At 54.1% G+C, this 19804-nt stretch overlaps 1 protein-coding gene across 1 annotated transcript in view; it reads left to right on the forward strand.

The window, feature by feature from the left end:
• Positions 1–19804, forward strand: part of Pkd1l1 (polycystin 1 like 1, transient receptor potential channel interacting) — a 65472-nt gene that overhangs the window by 14903 nt on the left and 30765 nt on the right. The window contains exons 9-25 of the mRNA XM_063233622.1: positions 66–287; positions 546–706; positions 2036–2180; positions 2488–2798; positions 2947–3006; positions 4246–4431; positions 4939–5016; positions 7228–7370; positions 8168–8288; positions 11051–11162; positions 13087–13282; positions 14432–14488; positions 15434–15649; positions 17386–17628; positions 17823–17933; positions 18038–18195; positions 19632–19732. Coding sequence (XP_063089692.1) covers positions 66–287; positions 546–706; positions 2036–2180; positions 2488–2798; positions 2947–3006; positions 4246–4431; positions 4939–5016; positions 7228–7370; positions 8168–8288; positions 11051–11162; positions 13087–13282; positions 14432–14488; positions 15434–15649; positions 17386–17628; positions 17823–17933; positions 18038–18195; positions 19632–19732 — 2621 coding nt within the window. The remainder of the gene's footprint in view (positions 1–65; positions 288–545; positions 707–2035; positions 2181–2487; positions 2799–2946; positions 3007–4245; positions 4432–4938; positions 5017–7227; positions 7371–8167; positions 8289–11050; positions 11163–13086; positions 13283–14431; positions 14489–15433; positions 15650–17385; positions 17629–17822; positions 17934–18037; positions 18196–19631; positions 19733–19804) is intronic.

Below are 19804 nucleotides of genomic sequence, written 5' to 3' on the forward strand. Positions count from 1 at the left end.
TCCCAGACCCCCGGCCTGCGCTGGAGAACAGGGACCACGTCCTTATTGTACGGCTTCTCCCCCAGCTACCGCTGGACCTGCACTGCAGCCCGTTCGCCCGGGCAGCCTTGCTTTGACGGCATAGGCCCACATCCGCTGGACTCCAGGGCCCCCACCCTGACCTTCACAGCAGAGCAGCTCAACAGGTGCTGTGACCAGTTCCTTGTGACACTGACCGTGGCCAGCAGGGGCCGGAGCTCCTCTGAGGCCCAGGTGTTCCTGTCCACCCGCGAGGACCCGGCCTTCAGGTACCACACCCCGGGCCCTGCAGGTCGCTACCAAAGGCTGCGGGTGACGGGCAGTACAGGCCAGGTGATAGCCAGGTCCTGGGTGGTTCAGGTGACACAGTGTCCCCTGTGAGGCCCTGGGTCACACTGGCCAGGCCACTGCTGTGCACTCACCCAGTGCCAGGCCAGCTCGGCCACAAGGGGCACACAGCACACTCGATGCAGCTAGAGCCCCGATCACCCTTCCGGGCCTCAGACCCGCCCTCCCTGTCCTCCCAGGTTCCTGCGCCTTGACCGGGGCAGTTTCAGGGACACATCCATTAACTGGAATGAGGCATTTTCCCTCCGAGCCGTGTGCGACTCCTGTGGTGAGATGCCGGGGCTGACCTACTCCTGGGAGCTCTTCCTGGTCAACGCCACCGAGAAGAGCAGGGTCACAGGTACAGTGACACAGGCTTCCCCTGGGAGCTGGGGCTCACCCCCGAGGGGCCGAGGTGGCATCGCGATGCCCTGGCGACCACTTGGGCTCACCTTGAGCCTTGTTCCTGCCCTGGGGACAGAAGTGGGGAGCTCCTGATGCTACCCCTCCTCCACCCCTAGTGTGCTGGGGGGGCTGAGTCTCTGTCCCCCAACACCGTAGGGCGCATGTCCAGTCCGGGCTCCAGTTCTTGGCAAGCAGGTTATAGTGTGACTGGTGGCTTTCCATGGGCTAGTGAGCTGTAGGTGGCGCCCCCGCTAGCTCCAGGGTGGCCAAACCACTGACAGACAGAGGCAGCACTAGAGACTGGGGCTTCCAGTCCCTGCTGATCACTGACACATATGGTGTGGTCGGTGGTACCTGTATCCTGAGGGCTTCAGGGAGACCCCAGATGGGCAGGGCTTGGATATGTGGACAGCCGAGGCCCTGGGACCTGAATACTGCCCTCCTCCTGCCTCTCCCCGAAGTGTGCCCTGTCTAAGTGCTTCCCCAGCTCTGCCTCTTTAGGACGTTCCCTAGACCTCCAGAGGTGACCGCGGGGACCCTGGGTTACAGCTGAGTGGGCAGCAACCCAGAAATCCACGTGGGGAGTGGGGACAGTCGCAGGGACCCAGCCCTGCCCAGGGAACCCATGCCGTCTCCCGGAGGACACAGCAGGGACCAGAGGACACAGTGGGGCCTGCAGGACTTGGAGGCCCCTGCTGCCTGTAGCTTGCTGGTGGGGTCAGAGAAATCCCACTCCTTGGGGTCCCAGCCGGGATCTGTGGGGTAGAGTGGAGTGGAAGGCGAGCTCCCCTGTTTGCCTGATCCCAGCACTATGCCAGGCCTCAGGCAGCAGCGCTGAGCAGCCGGGCTCTGAGCCTCGCTTCCTCTCCACGCCCGTTTCCTTGGGTGAGAGACAGGGAGTCTGTGTGCCTCACCCAAGTCCAGTGGAGAGGAACTGAGTCCGAGGACAGCTGATTCAGACCTGAGTCAGAAAGTTCTGGTTGCCTAGAAAAAGTCCAAGGTGCCTGAGTTTGGTTTTTTACATTTATAAAAAATTTTGTTTGAGACAGGGTCTTACTATGTAGCCCAAGCTGGCCTCGAGCTCATGGCCTCCTCCTGCCTCAGCCTCCCTGGTGCTGGGACCACCGGGGTGAGCCCCCATGACCAGCCTGAGCTGTCGTAGGTTACACACTCCACGGAGTGGGTGGCCACAGTGCAGCCTCGGTCAGGTTGTGCTGGCTGAAGGGACGCAGGGGCACCCACCCAGACGAGAGCTGCCGTCCTGGTCCATCCGCTGGGCCTCCAGGTTCTGAGCAGAGGCGCACTGCAGAGGGTCCGGCCTGGTGCCCTGGGGACGGCAACGGTGCTGTCTGCCCACCCCGTGTCCCAGCTGGTTCTCTCCTTGCTGTGGATCCTGTTCCTCGCGTTTCTAACAGGCAATTACACCGGTGGTGCGGGAGAGCCTTGGGGTCAGGGTGAGGGAGGAGTCAGGAGTAGGGAAAGGTCCCAGGTGATCTGTGGGGCACACCTGAGCGGCCCATGCTGGATCCAGGGCTGCACAGAGCCTGCAGGTAGCATTTCCAGGGGGAGCACAGTGAGCCCCTTTACCTACATGCAGACATTGTTGGCCTCACGCGGCCAGCTGCGATCATCCCGTGCCTCGGCAGAGCACTGTGTTTGCGTGAACCGTAAACTCCGAGGACGAGCTGGTACTTGGAGCTAACGCGGTTGCGCATGCGTCTCAGCTCCCTTTTGCAGCACCACACGGCTGCTGGGTTCCGCTGCTCTCAAGGCCACTCAGGAGTCGCCAGAGCCTGAACTGCTGGGTGCCCGGCCCAGCCAAGCCTCCCTACCGGACTCCCTGGCCGCAGCCCAGCACAGGGCGGTCCTCAGCATCCCGGGGAGCGCGGCCGTGGGACCCACGGGGGACCGTGATTGGATCCCCGCTGCTGGTGATGCTATGGCCCTGGAGGATGCTCTGGAGAGTGCCCCCTGGGGCCCACAGCCGGCCACGAAGAGCCCCTCTGTGCAGAGCCAGCCCCCGCCCGGCTCCTCTCCTCCTCTGGACGGTGAGTGTGACATACCTGTCCCTGTCCTTGTCCCCGCACTTCAGACTTCCCCAGGAACAGAGCTGCACCAAGAGGTGGGACAAGCCTCCTGAGGTTGCCCCTGCTCCCTGGGTGGATTGCAGCAGGTCCCTGGTCTTGTCTCCTACAGACTTTGAGGCCTTTTACAGCGACATCCAAGAAGCAGAGGTAGCAGGAGGACGACGTCCAGGTGACTCCGCCCCGTCCAGGCTCCTGTACCCCATCTGCCCTTCCCCCCCACCACAGGTCCACCCTTTGCCCCTTTCACACCCTGCTGTCCATTCCCCACGGTGGCCCCAGCCCTACGGGGACATACTGGCCCCTGTGGTCTCTCAGGAACACCCTACAGCTCCTCCCCTCCATTCCCACTTCTGATGGCTCAGCCTCCCCTCACACAAACCTGCTCTACCTGTATAAGGCGCGGCCCCCAGGTCTCGGGGAAAGCGCCATGGCCAGCTCACCCAAGTCCCAGGAAACGGCACAGCAGCGGCACAGGGCCCACAGAGGACACTAGTGAGTGACCGGATGGTCAGGGAGCCATGCACTGACCCCTAAGGGCCCAGGCAGCACCTCTGGGTGACCTGTCCACCAGGGAAAGTGGACAGTGAGTCCCCGGCAGTCCCGCTTCCGTCTCCTTCTGCACACGCAGTGTCTACCTCCCATCCCAGCCCTGCACACGCCCCTTCCCCCGGGGTTGGCCTCCTCCCCTCCACATGCCGGTGGCAGGGACACTGCTGCCATTGGTTCTTAGATCCGGATCCAGAGGGGCGAGGAAGTAAATACCTTCGGGAGGAGAACAAGGGAGGGAGGTGGAATTAGGCCAGGGAATTCGGAGAGACCGCGCACCCTTGCTCTGACTTGGGAATGCATGTTTTGGGGCTGCTTTATCATTTGTTTGTTTATAAATCTGAGATCGAATGTAGGGCAGGCGAGCCCCACACACCTGACGCCCACTCGGCTCCTGGAACCCAGCGAGGCTGGAAAGATCCCCAAATCTGGAGCAACTCTGTGGGCGCCAGGGCGATGCCTTCTCTCTCCATGCGCCCTCGGGTGCCAAAAGGAAAAGTGTCCTGGCTGCTGGGACACTGCGTGGGCCGAGTGGGCACCTCTCTTACTGTGAGCCTGGTGACATCTCGGTCCCTTCAGGAGCCACACCCTAAATGCTGTGCCCCTTCATGCCCTCACCCCGGCACAGTGCGGACAAGCAGAGTCCAGCAGTGTAGGAACAGTGACTGACTTTAGACCAGATCATCACACACGAACAGGACTTTGCCACCTCAATCTTTACAGCAGCTGTGTGACACGATGTGGGATCCCCTGAGTTGTGTTTATCTCCCTCTTTTTCTCCTTGTCTCCCCACCTCTCAAACCCCTCCCCATTCCTGCCAAGTCCCCACTAGCTTCCTAACAGGGCTTTTTTTCCCCCTTAGGCAACAGCAGCCCCTTCCCGGGGTCAGGACCCAGCACAAAAATGGATACTGCCCAGGGCAGCCCTGGGGACGGGGACAGCCTGCTGGGCCCCTTCTTCTCAGTGGACAGAGCCCCACCAGTCCTCGACATCGACTGGCCCAAGGCCCCAGTCAGCCATGCAGTCTTCCAGAGCTACACCGCAGGGGGTAGGTGTGGGCGTGTCCTTTTGCAGTTGGGACTCTGAGGTGGAATCCTTACCTCCTTCCCTAAGGACACCTATGGCCAACACCTGTGGCCAGGCTGCCCATGGGCCTCCAGGGAGGCTGAGTTTCACACTATGGCCCAATGGCCCCTGCTCACCCTGTCCTGGAGTTGCATCTAGGAATGCTGGTGCAAAACTTCGAGGTATAAAACCTGTCCTGTTCCTGTCGCTGGGCTCTGCCCCGGCTTCCTCCTGATTCCAGGGTAAAGAGCTCAGGGTCGGCTCCTGCCCAGGAGTGACTGCTCTGCAGAGCTTCTCGGGGTACAGATAGGAGCCCAGCGCTAAAGAAGGGGACCCACAGACCAGTGTCATCCGCAAGCAGGGATGGGATGTGGAGCCGGGGTGTATTTGACTGTGGCCCAGAACAAGGGCAGAGGCTGCTCTGGGACCCGCCTGCCCCAGCCCTGGAGCTGCTTGACCGAGTGTCCTGAGGCCACCTCCCTCTGTCCAGGTGTCAGCGAGCCCACCATGACCATAAAGCCGTACTCCCTGAGCAGTGGGGAGACCTACGTCTTACAGGCATCCCTGGGTGAGTATCTTGGGGGTTGGATGGCACGTGGGGGAGCCCCTGTGTCCTGTCTCACTGGTGTTTTTCCCTGAAGTGGCGCCCTTCACCCCAAAACACCCCTGCCCTGGTCCTGGCTCTACCTCACCCCTTCCTCTCTGCCGGGGAGGATTCGGAGGGGGCCTCATGGCAGGGTGTCTGTTACTGTGATAATGCTTAAAAGTTTGTTTTAAATTTTATTTTAAAGAGAATAAACCAAACAAAATAAAACAGAATAAAGCCATTCAAAACAAAACAGTGAGAGCGATATAGGACCTCAAAATAGGATAACAGGAAATCAACATTTCTACCACAGTGCCTCTTACTATCTTCAAAATAGCTGTCCACTTGACCACACATAATAAAGTCCAAAAACAGAATAAAACCAATCAAAACAGAACTTTGAAGAAAACAAAACAATAAAATGGAATAAACCATACAGTGAGAACAACGTTGGATTTCAAAAACAAGACAAGGAAACCGCCTCAGATGCTGTGCTGCGTGTTGTTATCCTGTAAACAGACACTCAGACCGCCACCCAGGCCTGCAGAGTCCAGCAGAGAACATAAGCCTTAAGTTGCTTTTGTCCCTCAGCTGTGGTTAGCTCAGCCTGTGATTCTCTGAACCAGCCCATTGCTGGGGTGGGGGTGGGGGTGGGGATGGGGGTGGGGGTGGGGGTGGGGGTGGGGTCTCTTCTTGTCTCCCAGCCTGCACAGTGGTCGCCTCTTGGGAAGGGCAGCCTGGCTTCTTGATTCTCTTTCCAGCCCTGCATGGCCACTGCTGACTCACAGCAAGGGTTAATTCTAAAATTTGTATTTCAGCATTCACTGTATTTTTGACCATACCTCTTATCTAACCTCCTACCAGGTGTGCCAGCTGGCGTTCTGTGGGTGGTGGGTGTGAACCCAGGCCCACATCCACCTCCCACTTCCACAGCTCAATCTGCGATGGTCATTTGGATGACTTCCAGAGAGGCTTTTGGTTCCCTTTAACAACCACTGAAGAGTCAACCTTATGTCTCTACCTAGATTTGACCTAACAACCATGTTTTTGCATTCATTAAAACCCACCCTGGAGGGGCTGGGAATATAGCTCAGTGGCATAAGCACCTGCCTGGCGAGCACAAGATCCTGTGTTTGATTCCTGGTACCAGAAAAAAAAAAAAAAAAAAAAAAAAAAAACCCACCCTGGGGAAGCTGAGACAGGAGGATCTCGAGTTTGAGCTCAGCCTGGACAACTTAGCGAGACCTTGTCTGAAACTACAAAATCTTACAAAAGATAGGTGATGCAGTTCTAAGACAGCACTTGGACCCTGGCACTGCCCTGAGCGCCTCCTCCTCGGGTCGGCACAGCGCTCACACAGTAAGCCCTGCGCAGCTACCTTGGGACATCGTCTCACTGTGTAGCCCAGGCTGCACTCAGCGATCCTCCTGCCTCATCCTCCTGAGTGCTGGGATCACAGGCATGCCCCACCACACCTGGCTGGAAGTACTTTCGGTAGTAATGCAGTTAATGAAAAGTGAGATTGCGTCCATGGCACAGGTCCCCTTAGCTGTCCTATGTGCGGCTGAGGCTCTTGCCTGTATTAATATGCACACCTTACCCGTGCTGTGAGGTTGGTGATGCGCATAACACGCCTTGGTTCTTCCTGTGCCTCTCTCCTCCACTCCCTCCATCTGGCAACCCCTGCAGAGGTTTTGTCTCCCTGTCTGTCCCCTGTCACCTGTCTCTTATCTTGCTCTTGAATGCCTTCATATGTCAGGGTTCTCCTGTGAGAAAAACCACGTGATGTCACCTGTGTGTCTGATTTAGTTCTTTTGACACGATGGTCTCCAGAGTCCAGCAGATGATGTCCGATGAATGGGGTGACACCCAGGCGGGTCTTTCCTGTCCACCCTCGCTGTTGGGCTCTGAAAGCGCCTGCTGCAGGGTACAAATCACTGCACCCTTCATCGCGGGTTCTCCCACCCCACGGGCACAGCACCCCTGAAGGGCTGTGGAGGCACCTGCTGCAGGGTCTCAGTGTGGGGTGAGCCCCAAGGAGCTGCCCATCTGACCAGCTCCCAAGGGACCCTGAGGCCGCCGGTCTGGGGACCCCACTTCCAGACCCTGCTGTAAGATGGGAGCTCTGAAAGTGTAACCCATTGCCCTGATTGGGGTCCCCTGTGGCTGAACACCCCACCTCTTCTCTCCCAGCTGCAGGGCCCAGTGTGTGGGGCCGTGCCCAGCTGTATGTACCCGTCCGCCCTGTGCCCCAGGGGGTGAACTGCCAGCTGCAGCCCCACCACGGTCTCGAGGCCCTCACTGTCTTCAGCATCTTCTGCATGTCTGGGGCGCCGGTACGTGGACAGCCTGGGCCACCCTGAAAATTTCAGCCCACTCTTTGCAGGGCAGGCTGAGGCAGGAAAGTTCCCACCCTGGAAGGACTTGAGACAGCAGCCGAGTGCTGAAAAGTTGGGGTAAACGGGGGTCCCCTCCTTTCCTTCTGACGAGGGGAGAGCAGGGTGCCCTGTGGGGATGGGAAGGAGAGGAGGGCAGCTCCACCGGGCCTCACAGGGTGCTCGGTGCTCACTTGCAGCTGTGCTGGAGGGTGAGCAGGCAGTGCCCCTCCCGAGTGTGAGGCAGGAGGCCAAGACACTGGTCCCGGGCACCTTCCCACTCTCACAGTGGACCCGGCCCGCCTGCCCCCTCACCACCCTTGCCGCTCCTTCCCCAAAGCCTTCACTTGTCCCCATGCGGGTCAGGGCCGTGGCCTCCCCTCAGGACCTGGCCCCAGTGACTGCTACTCTGGGCGCTGTGTCCCCACTGTGTCACTGCAGCTGGATGCTAAGATGCAGCCCAGGGGCCTCAACGGTCTGACTCCTGAAGGTCAGAAGTTTGCAGGGCCAGGAGAGCTGGTTGGCACCAAGTGAGGCATCTGCTTTCTGCAAGAAGCTCTTGGGCAGTGGACAGGGGAGTCCCGCAGGGCAGGAAGCCGCAGCATGTGCCATGTAACCAAGGCCCATGTTTTGCCATGATTCACCCTGACTCTGCTGCAGAATGTGCCTCTGGGTGCCATGAAGGCTGCAGGTGCACTTGCACTTATCCAGGATGTTATCCACAATGTATTCAACTCTCCTGTCTCTGCTCCTCCTAGGATTTTCATTATGAATTTAGTTACCGGGTAGGAAACGCCCCCAGACACACCTTATACCGAGGGAGAGACACCCAGTACTATTTTGCCCTTCCTGCTGGAGACCCCTTGGATAATTACAGAGGTAAGTGACTGGAAGAACTGGGGTGATTGATTGTGCCCAAGGTCACAGACCTCTCCTGGTTTCCACAAACTAGAAGTCCTTAAAACTACATCTACATCAGGTGTAGTGGGGCATGCCTGCAGTTCCAACACTTGGAAGGCGGATGACGTGAGTTTAAGGTCAGCCTAGGCTACATAGTGAGTTGAAGACCAACCTAAACTACATAGCAGGACCCTGTCTCAAAAAGCAAAAGCAAGAACCAAAAAAATCCTCCCCAAAAAACCCCACTATTTGTTGAAAACTTAAAATTATGTAATCACCTTGGTAAGTTTAATACTTTTTAGTGTAGTCTAATAATCTAGCTTTTCACACAGAACATTAGGAATATCATCTGTAAACTGGTTTTATATTTTAAATTGTAACTAAAATATAATATGAGAGATAGAATGCCCAGTACTGTTTTTGTGTATAAGTACACGGGATCAAGATGTCCTTTGTTTACTGTGAAGATATGCTATCTTGGTGAATCTTGCATTATCTGAGATAAAACCAAATCAAGATACTCCGTCCCCCGAAAAGAAAACGTGGGGTAAAGTGCTATTGAGTTAGCTATAGTGCTCGTGTTAGCCAGTCTTCCGATCCTAGAACGAATACTAAACCAGTTTCAAATGAGGACAGGTTTGTTTTGGTTTATGGTCTCAGAGGTTCTATTCCATAACTGATTGGGACAATGCTAGCACCCATCACCATCCAGTGTGGAGGAGTGTGGAGGAGGAGGCCTGGTTACCTATCGGCTGAGTGTGAGAGACAGACGGAAAGATGGGGAGCCAGGATCTTGAAATCCATTCAAGGCCACGCCCCCAGTGACCCACAATCTCCCATTAGGCTCCACTTTTTAAAGGCTCTCCACCTCCCCACAGCAGTACTCTGGAACCAAGTCTAACACGTGGCCTTCCTCTGGGGGACATCAGGTCAAACTGAGCGAACTTCTTGTGAGCTTTATAATCATAGTCTGCTTTTTTACTTTTTTTTGTCTTTTTCGTTTTTATCGGTACCAGGGATTGAACTCACAACTGCCTGCTTGCAAGGCAGGCCCTTATGCCGCTGAGCTAAATCCCCAGCCTCCTGTCTGCTTTTTTAAAAATCACCATCACTTTGCATTCCCAGCTGATCTCAAGGTTTCTCTTTAAGTCAAGCGTCGAGACTGAGAGGCTGATGGGCACAGCCAATGATGGCTGAGTAGCTGGAGGCACTGCCCATGGGCCTGACGGGTAAATCCTTGTGTCCCCAGTCTGCACTCACCCCATCTGCCTGGCATCTCTTCCGAGGCTAACCCACCCGTGTGGCCAGATCCCGTGAGCTGAGTCCGGATGGGATGGCCTCCACCCAAGGTGCCCACCGCCGTGGGTCCCTCCCAATGTCCAAATGGAACACCTCGGGGAAAAGCCTCTGCTCTGCCTTGGAAGAAAGGAGATTTTTTTGTTTTTTGGTACCAGAAACTGAACTCAGGACCTCGAGCTCACCAGGCAGCTGCTTGTGCTACTGAGCTTTATCCCCAACAAGAGAAATTTTTGACAAATTTGCAGAGCCAAACCTCAGGTCCCAGTCCAAGAGCAGTGCAGGAGAGTCAGTGATGTGACTTAGTTCCTCCCCTCATGTGTAGTTGTAGATTATTGCCACTGTGACCCTGGTCCTTTCCCACAGACCTCTGGGTCCAGGGTTTATAAGGGACAAACGTGAGCCAGACGTGCAGCATAACCAATGTGAAATGTGCTGTCTTCTCCTGTCTTTGTGTACAGGGACGAGGTGCAGGCTCCTCACATCCCATTAGCGTCTTCCCGAAAGCTGGCCTGCCTCTCACATTCCCAGTCTCCATTCACAGGCTCAGCAGTGCCTGCGTGGGGTCGCTTACCCCAGGGGACACGTTACATCTGCCAGCTCAAACCTCAGGGAAACATAGCCCTGAGTTCCCTGTGGGTAATTTGGGGTGCAGGCATCCAGGATCCACGCCCCAAGAAGCTCTGAGCTCCTGATTCGGTCCCAACACTTAGCACAGGGTTTTGAGTGGAAGGTGTCACACAGACATCTAGTCCTCCCTGTAGTTCACTGACCATGCCTGTGACCCTCACCAGCTACCTGTCACTCACACCTGAGCTCACCTACAGCCTGCCTCACCCCCATCCACCCCAGCCCTTTATCACAGGAAGGAATTCCTAGGTCCCCAGCATGGCCACTTCTTTCCAGGTCCCTGTCTCCGTGCAAACTTTCCCCCAGTCAGAGTCCCTCTGTGCCTCTAAATGCCTTTTAAATCCGGAATTCGTTAAATGGTGCCCTAATCCCTGCATCTGGAGTTCATGCTCTAGGCTCCCCCAGGGCTGATGTCCCAGTTCAGCATTTCTCTTTGTCTCTGGAGGGGATGCACCAGAGGGCAGAGCTGTCCTGGGGGACAGCAGCCATCTCCCCCTGACTGGCACTCATCCCCTGTGTGGGTGCTCAGATTTCATGTCCAGTATAAGTTCTCCCTGGAGACAGGGACAGCCTGAACTCCTCCTCCCTTTCCTGCCAGGTTTCGGTGCCACATGAGACACAGACCCACAGGTCGGCAGGGGTTCCGTACCTAACTTGCTGGTACTCACCATGTGGCACCTCGGGCAGGAAGGCAGTTTGAGGTTCCTTCTCCTCCTGAGCCTGGCCAGGATGGCGCTGCCCTGTCAGTGTGTAAAGAGGCATCACTGCAGCCTGCATGTGCCAGGATGGCTCTCCTGTGTCCTCTTTCCTTACAGTCATGGTTACCACTGAGATCACAGACGGCCAGGGCTCCAGGATACAGCCGTGCTCCTTGGCGGTGACAGTGATGCCCCATTACCATGGGAACAGCTGCCTCAATGAGGACCTGTGAGTAACCACTCATGGCAGCATTCAAATTTCCCTGGAAGCTGGGGACAGGGTGCAGAAAGGGGTGGCAGGAACTCTGCATAGGGTGGTCAGGAGAACAGGTCAGGGTGATACCACAGGAATCCTGCTGCCATGACAGACCTGCCACCTGACATCTGCGAGGCACTTGTACTCCTGCTCCAGAGCCCACAAAGCCCTTTCCTCATCTTAGAAATCTGTATTGGGGTGTCATCTGCAAACTCCCTCCACTAAATGTCAAATAGTTGGTGTTTGCTTTTGCATCCAGTGTTGCAGTCTTTGTCTTTTGGTTGGATTGTCTGAGTCCTTCATGTTTAATGTTATTAATATGATTGACTTTATAAGTGCCATTTTACTTTGTTTCTACATGAGATACTTTGTATCTCATGGTCATTCTGTTCTCTTCCTCCTTTACAAACCTTTTTCTCTGAAGTGCACGTTTTCGAATGGATTATTTCCCTCCTTTAATGATTTTTAAGTACTTTTTGAGGTGCTCGTGTAATGTTTGCGTGTTAGCTCCTTAGAAACTACTACAAACTAACTGTAACTGAACTTCAGTAAGAAGTACAGCCTTGCCCAGGACCCTTACCAGGCGACCATCCACACAGCCTGGGTTCACCTCACCAAACCCAGGCCTTTGTCACATGCAGCAATTCCTGTGTCCCCAGCCTAGCTATTTCCTGCCATGTAGGAACTTCGCTCCAATATAGCTGTTTCCTTCTCTTTTCAGGGAGGGGAGTCATTATTACATTCATAATGTCTCTATATATTATAGACCCAGTGTTACAATGTCATGATTATTCTTTATGTAATGATCTTTTTCAGAGAAAAACTAGTAAAGAAAGTGGGACACAGTGTTTTTTAGGAGTGCTTTAAAGTGCCTTAACCTTCTAGGTGGCATCTCTGCATCTGCCCGTAGGTTCCAGGCACTGCTGGACGTCACGTGTTTATTCTGACGTGGCATCACTGCTGCCCTCTTGGTCACACGGTTATTGTCACACCACCTTGCTCTGAATCATAAGCCCCACAATAACAGTTCGTAGATACTTGCTTATGCAATGGATGCTAACATTTTTAAAGTAACTGTCATTGGTTTTGTATGCCTGTCCTTTCTTGTTTATTGACTTGGCAGAGCTAACCCTGTGAAGTGTGTTTCCCGGGCACAGAGCCTGAGGTGTTTCTGCTGCAATTTGTCTGCAGGTTTTTAGCTTTATCCCAGGTTCCTGTGGATTTTTTTGTTCTGTTAATCGTACATTGGTCAGATGTGTGCCTAGGCATATGTGTGCCTCAGTGCCTATAATGCATTGCTTGATTAACTGGAATTTTTGTTTTACATACATTGTTTGGGTATCTGGGCTCAATATTCCTGCTAAACCATGTGCTTGAGGTGCCAGCACAAGAAAATTTCTGAGCAAGGAATGGAAGTGGCCTTTGGATTCAGGCACAGGGTGACACCAGTGTGCCCTCCCAAAGGCAAATAAGTGAAGCACAGTCTACAATAAGTAAATAAATATGCAGCCATTGAAAGAGGAGGTCGTCTACTCATGTGCCCTCCATCAGGGACCTGGGGTCTAAGTCCCACCTCCTGATTATTAGGATGCTCGTGGAACATCAGCCAGCGGCAGCCCCCATGGCTGGCATCCTGGATTTTGGACTCTGGGTCCTCACTGGCGATGGTGCTTCTGTGCCTGTCTGTCTGGGTTTTTGTGCCTTTCCGGCTCAGAGCTAAGGGGCTGGACTGGACTTGGGTGTAAAGTTAGAGCTTCCTCTGCCCAGACCGACTCCCAATTGCATCTTTCTCTTCTCTGCCCACCATGAAGATCAGACTGCACCCCCGTCTCAGCAGGTGGGGTGAAGAGCTTAGCAGTGGCGGTGACAGCCGCAATGACTCTTGGGTTTCCTTCAGGTACAGCTCCAGCCTGAGGAACCTGTCCACCCTCCAGCTGATGGGGAGTGACTCGGAGAGCAGGAACTATGTCGCCATGCTGACCAGCATCCTGAGTCGCTTGGCTAAGGAGGACACAAGCACTTCCTGTGACTGGTGGTCACCGATGCAGGACATGCTGATTTCTGCAGTGTGCCAATCAGCTGTTGCAGATCAGGTAGGGCCTGGAGCTAAGGTGTCTGTGTCTGTGAGCCGAGACCTGGTCAGAAGGCTTGGGCTTGGTTGGCTCATGTGCAAGGGGTCATGGGTAAGAACCACAGGCAAGAAAGGACACTGGGTTGGCACCGGTGTGTCTCCCACCCTCTCTCCCCTGTTGATACATCTCTCCAATGAGTGCCGCTGGTTTAGGAAAGAAAAAAGTCCATCATTATTATGCATAATTCTGCTACCATTTCTACAAGGCAGAGTAACATAAATCTAATCTGTTCTTGTCTTGTTAGCAGCGATGTCTTGGCTTGCCTGTTGTTGAGACGCGATACCTTATACTCACAACTTAGAAGCAGAGGTCTAATGGGTTCACAGTGCAGGGGGTTTAGTCCATGGGCAGCAGAAGAAGCATGGCGGAAGGGCCTCAGGGAGAAACGCTGCTTCCGTCAGGGCAGCCAGGAAGCAGGAGAGAGGGGAGGAGCTGGGAAAGGAGATGCATGCTCAAAGGACACAGCCCCCAGTGACCAACTCTGCCAACAAGGACCCACGGCTAACTGTGGGCTCGTCACGGATCTGTCCATTGCCAAGTATAGCACCCCATGATCACCTTCCATGAGCCCCAATCCTGCACACTTGGGATTTCAATGGGAACATCCTAGACCTAAACCATAGCAAACAGTGTCCTAGAACATCAGTCCTGACTTTGCACAGCTTCGTAAGAGATGGTCATGTATTCTGAGGTAGCTACACCTGCTCGTGACATCTCTGCAGCTGCCTTACTGTGGTCACTGCAGACATTCACCCCCACAGAGGTCCCTCCTGCTCACTGTAATTGCGAGGATGCTTTGCTTGAATGGATGGTTTTCTTCCCGCCTCGTCCTCTGCTGTTTTTACGAAGTTTTCCATAGTTCTGTTCTCTCGACCCCTCCCACTTATGTCCATACCTTGATGGGGACACTGGTGGGCACAGAAGGAGGACAGATGCTAGGCTGGGGGAAGCTCAGGATCAAGGTCACACTCTTGCTTGAGAAAGTCACTCTGTGCTCTGTCTTCACTGGGAAGCATGTGGTCTGCTGCTTCTGCACAGCAAGCCACAGCTATGCTAATAATTCATCTGTCCTATTTGTTACTATTTTGTTTGCTTGTTTCTACCATTCAGGAAGAAATGATTGACTCTGTGCTTACACTGAGGAACCTCATAAGCCTTCCAATCAAGGTACATGCTACTTCTTTCCAGAGAATCTTCCTCATTTTTTTTGCCCAATCTTGAGGCCTGTGATCAGTTCTTGTAAAACAGATTTACAGTCTATAGTTATGTTGTGATACTTGGATTAGAAATGCAAGGTTGCCTGAAAAATAGTGTGAATATTTAAATCGTAAAAACAGAGTCAGAGCCACATCACCATGAATCCCCCTCAAAATCTCTTCTCAGTTCAAACACACAGGTCCCATCGTCCTCGCCGTTTCTAAAGCAGCTCTGGAGTCTTCTTTCCTGAGGGTCTTTCCAAGGTGGGATCACAAATACCCTGAATGCTGCTGCCAACAGAAAGGCAGCTTGTAGAAATGAGCCCCTGCATCCTTTTTCACCTCAGTCACCAGATCTGGCACTGTGTGACCACTGGCCGTACCTCAGAGTCAAAATGGCCATGAAAGGGAAACGTTTTGAGTCAGTTCAGGGCATCGAGGTGGCCAGGACACCCAGGAAAAGGACTCCAGAAGGATCCAGAAAGTGCAAGAAGGGAGGGTTAGTGTATCGAAGTGGAGGAGGCTTCTGAGGAAGATTCGTGGCAAGGCAGCTCCTACTGTAGTGATTTTTTAAACTAAGCATTCCCCGTATTTTCTCAGTCACACCTTGTAGCATGTTCATGGGTGATGGAGAGAGGCTGGGAAAGGAGGTCAGGGCCGATTTGTGACAGAGTTTGTGAGGTGACTTTGGGTTCAAACCAGGCAGTGTCTCCCAGCACCGGGACTTGGTGTGAAGGACCTTCACTGTCCTCAGTCATCAGAGCATCGGGGAGCAGAGCATGGGAAACCAGACCAAACGTGGGGTCGGCCTCTCTCTCGACCCTGAACTCAGCAGCCCACCTGCTCTGTGACTGTGACTAGCCAGAGCATCTAACCCAGGCTGGGACATGTGTCACGCATGCCCTGTCGCCCACAGCTCAGGCTTCCAACTGCAACGCGCATCCTCAGATTCACCCGGATGCTCCTTCAAGACCCAGCCCAGCTCACAGGGAGAACTGTGGGTGACAGAGGCCTGGGGCTTGAGCTCATCCTTCTCATCTCCGGAGTCCTGGAGGCCTCCGAGCCCGGGAAATCGAGGCATCAGAACTATATGCGAGAAGAAGGCCTGAAGGTCATCTCGGAGGTGCTGCTCGTAAGTGAGACTTTTTCTCAGGCCAGAAAAATGAAGTCGTAAAGGGTCAGAGGTATGGCTCAGGCCTGTAATGGAGGCTGAGGCAGGAGGGTGGCAAGCTGGAACCAACCTAGGAAACTTGGTGACTGAGCCAGACCCCATCTCAAAGTTGTACAAGGGGGCAGAGGTGGGTGTGTGTAGCTCAGTGCAAAGCCCCCACTTCAACCCTTGGTACCAGGAAGATTCCTCCCAGCTGCAACTGAGGCTTGGCCCAGGGGCAGAGAGTGCAGAGTATGTAAAGGCCCTGGTTCGATCCCCAGCACCAAACCACAGACAGACGCAACAGCAGCGACACTGCCGCAGTCCGCCTCCCCTTTTGAGCCCATGTGGAATCATGCCCCACAGCCGGAAGCAGAATCAGTTTCCGAGGAGCTGTGTTCAGGATTCTGGGAAGCAGCTTGCTCTTTGGAAGCTTCTGTTTGGGACTTTCAGTATGTGTGTTCAGTGTCAGGTCCCCAGTGATGACAGGTTTTTGTTTGAATATTTGGGAAGGTGTGTGAGTTTGAAAAACATCATTTATCCCATCATTTATTCTGTTTTTTGAGTGATGGTGAAAATAATGCAAATGATTTCTTAGGCGCATTAATTTAAAATTAATTAAATTTTAATTAATTAAAATGCACACCTGTAATCCCAGCACTCTGGGAGGCTGAGGCAGGAGATCCAAAAGTTTGAGCAAAGCCAGGGCAACTTAGTGAGATCTTATCTCAGAACAAAAAATAGGGAAAGGGCCAGAGGTGCAGCCCAGTGCAAAGATCCTGGGTTCGATTTCCAGTATGAAAGAGAGAAAGAAAGGGGGGATAAAGGGGGAAGGAGAAAAGAGAGAGATGGAGGGAAAAAGAAAGAAAAGATACAGAGAAGGAAAGAGAAAAAAGAAAGGAGAGAGAGAGAGAAAGGGAAGAAAAGACAGGGAATCCTGCTGATCTCTACTAAAAATGTGCCTTACTTGTGCTCTGGTTACAGGAAATTATCTCAAGTGTTTTCCTCTTCAGCCTAGGAAACAGCCGACGTTTTTCCAGAGCAGTGATTAGCACACAGCTTCCTCCCCTTCCCGTGGTCCCGGCCTGCTGGTTTATTTAGGTGTTGATTGCCCAACTACTTGGGACATTAGATGGCAAATCTGTGTTCTGTGGGAGTCTGTGGTGCTCAGGACACACTGGCGCGCTGAAAAGCATCACTGGGTATTTACCATCCTGGGCCGGGACTTGAGCCTTTGGGTTTAAAAAATAAGCTCGTCATTAACACTCTCTACAGATGGGCTGGGACTCCCAAGAAGCAGCTGTTTAAACATGAAGATGTCACAGTGATTGTGCCAGGAAAGAGAACACTTTCCAGTTATCTGTTATCTGCTGTTGTGTTCCCATATCAGGTTCTTTGCTCGGGCTGATCTAACTTCAGACAGGCCACCTTGACAGCTGGGTGTGTAGCGGGGATTGAACCCTGGGTCCTTGTACTGAGCTGTACCCCAGTCTTCTTGTGTTTTTTATTTGGAGACAGCATCTCACTCAGTTGCGAAGTTGTTCAGGTTGGGCTCAAACTTGAGACACTACTGTCTCAGCCTGCCAGAGTGCTTGGATTACCGGCATGCACCCCCATGCCTGGCACCATGGGAAGTGATTCCCATCTCTCCCTTAGCCTGCATTCAGAATGACCCTCTCCTCTGCCTTGCAAGTGTCTGATCCCATGCTCTGTGTTAGGGTGTGCTGTCTCTGAGCCCCGGGCAGCAGCTGTCCCTGAGTGCTGGGCAAATAGAGTTCCGGGTCCTTCGTCATCATGATCCTCGAGGCTCCACGCAGAGCCTGGGCCCCATCCTGGTGCACCTGCCTGGGGACCTGGCCGGGCTCAGTCCTGCCAGCAAGGAAACACAGAGTCCGTGCTACATCAGCCAGCTCATGCTCTTCAGGAAGAGCCCGTACCCCGGGGGCCCGGCCGCCAGCCAGGTACAGGCTTTGGGGATGCAAAGAGCAGCTGGGTTGAGTGTGTGCCCACAGCAGGGCCCCTGGCACGAGCTTTGAGAAAATCTAAGCAGGACTCTTTCCTGGTTCCTGGGTAACAGGACCGTTTCCTGGGAGGGGACCTCGGTTCTCTGAGTCAGTGGCTGCCTCTCTTTCTTCGATGGCCTCTGCTTGCCTAGGTGGGCAGCGTCGTGGACCTGACCCTCTACAGCTGCCTCAGCAGAAGCCCTATCCCCAGGCGACGGCTGGAGACCCCCGTGACCGTGGAGTTTGCAGATGAACAGGTGAGGGTGGCCGTCCCTGCTGTTGCTGCCCCCTCAAGGCGGGTGGCTGCCTTCTGAGGCATTTATCTTTCCAGCAGCTCTCGCTCAGCTCATTTTCTCCTCCATGGCAGGACCACAGCACCTGCGAAGGCCCCTTTGTGCTGCATCAGGACCGGGTAAATGTGCACCGGTTTGCAGGGCTGGCTCAGCACCCCCACGAGGTGCTGCAGATACGCATTGAGTTTGCCGAGCCTGAGACCAGAGCATTTCCTGTGCTGCTGCTCCTCAGGTGCGCTTGGGCACTGCCACGGGGAGAGGGTATGGCAGCAGGACGCCCTGTCCCTGAGGTCACCGTGCCAGCCTCCCTTGGCCTCCCAGGAGCCCCGCTGCTCCCTGTAACTCAGGTGCTTTAGAGCCTCCCAACACCGGGCCCTTCCCCAGGGCTCACTGTGTGAGGCTCCACATGTGGGTGCGAAATTTCTTGCTAAAAAGAAATGTTTTATGAACAAACCAGTGAGGTAAACTGTTTTTAAAGTATTAATTAAGCAGGTTATTGTCAAAAGAAATTACGTGATATATTTTGTTATTTAGCAAAGCAGCCTTTTTCCTTTGTGAGGTTTAATAATGAGCAGGAGGCTTGTTGCTAGTCTGTCTCTGAGTGCTGGACAAATGGAGGTTGATCTCCATTTGTGATCATGTGTGATCTCATTTAGAATCCATAGGGGCCAGAGGGTTTCTCTTATTTCCTTTCTTTTCTGAGTGGAGAATGTGTTTTCGAGTCTATCCACATATATTGATCCATTGGTGTGTGATCCATCTTCCTCTCTGGGGTCCCTGGGGCTGTGGGAAGGAGCTCTGGATGGGTACTGGGGCTCATCATTGGGGGGGGGCAGGGCCACTATTGTAACTTCTGTAGCAGGTTTGGGTGGCTGAGTCCCCCCGGGACAGGCAGGCCTGCGTCACCTCTGCTCTGAGGCAGAAAGCTCGGCTATCCACCTGCGCCTGCTGGTCTAGATAGGTCCTCCAGAAATCCACAGGGGACTCCAGGGCTGTTGTCACACACATGCCACACAGAAGCCTGGCACATGGACTAATCCTGCCCACCGGCCACTCTCCATCTGCCCTGAGCCAGGCCTTCACATGTCCAAGCCCAGGCCTTTGCACTCAGTTGCCTCCTGGCCCTTTTTACATTCCACTTTTGTTCTGAGACGGGGTTTCACTGACCCGGCCAGGCCAGGCCAGACTTGGGCTCACCATCCTCCTGCCTCGGTGCCTCAGAGCACTGGGATTATAGACATGCACGGCCCGGCCTAGCCTGGAGCCCTTGGGCCTGTTCCATGCTGGTTCTTCTTCCTGTATGAACTGATGTTTTAATTTTTCATTGCAAGTTATGTAGACATTTTCATCACGAGGCCAGTTGGTGCCATGGATGAGCACATCCACCATTTCTGTTTCTTTTATGTAGCTCTGTTTTTGAGTCAGGGTCTCACTGTGTAGTTCAGGCAGGCTTTGAACTCGTTATGCAGCCAGTCTGGCCTCACACTCATAGCACCCTCTTTGCCTCAGCCTCCCGAGTGCTGGGATGCCAGGCAGGTGCCACCACATGCTGCTCTGGTGTGTTGGGCCCATACTGCCACCTTGCAGTGAGAAGAACGCCCATTGTGTGACTCAGGCGCTCAGGGCGAGAGGGGCAGAGGCGAGACCACCGCTCCACTCTGTCCCCAGCTTCTCCAGGAGGCCCAGCCCCTCGGACTTCCTGGTGCAAAAGACCCACTCCTGGGATGCTCGGAGCCTGCGAGTTTACGCCCCGGCCGCTGCTGGGCCAGGTTGGTGGTCGGGACGCCTTCTTGTGCTGAGTTTCCTTAGTTGGTGACCTGGACATCCGTGTGGACAGACGC

Source organism: Cavia porcellus, unplaced genomic scaffold, assembly GCF_034190915.1.
Source record: "Cavia porcellus strain 051 isolate PalLab524CR breed Dunkin Hartley unplaced genomic scaffold, mCavPor4.1 scaffold_23, whole genome shotgun sequence".
NCBI classification, from domain to species: Eukaryota; Metazoa; Chordata; class Mammalia; order Rodentia; family Caviidae; genus Cavia; species Cavia porcellus.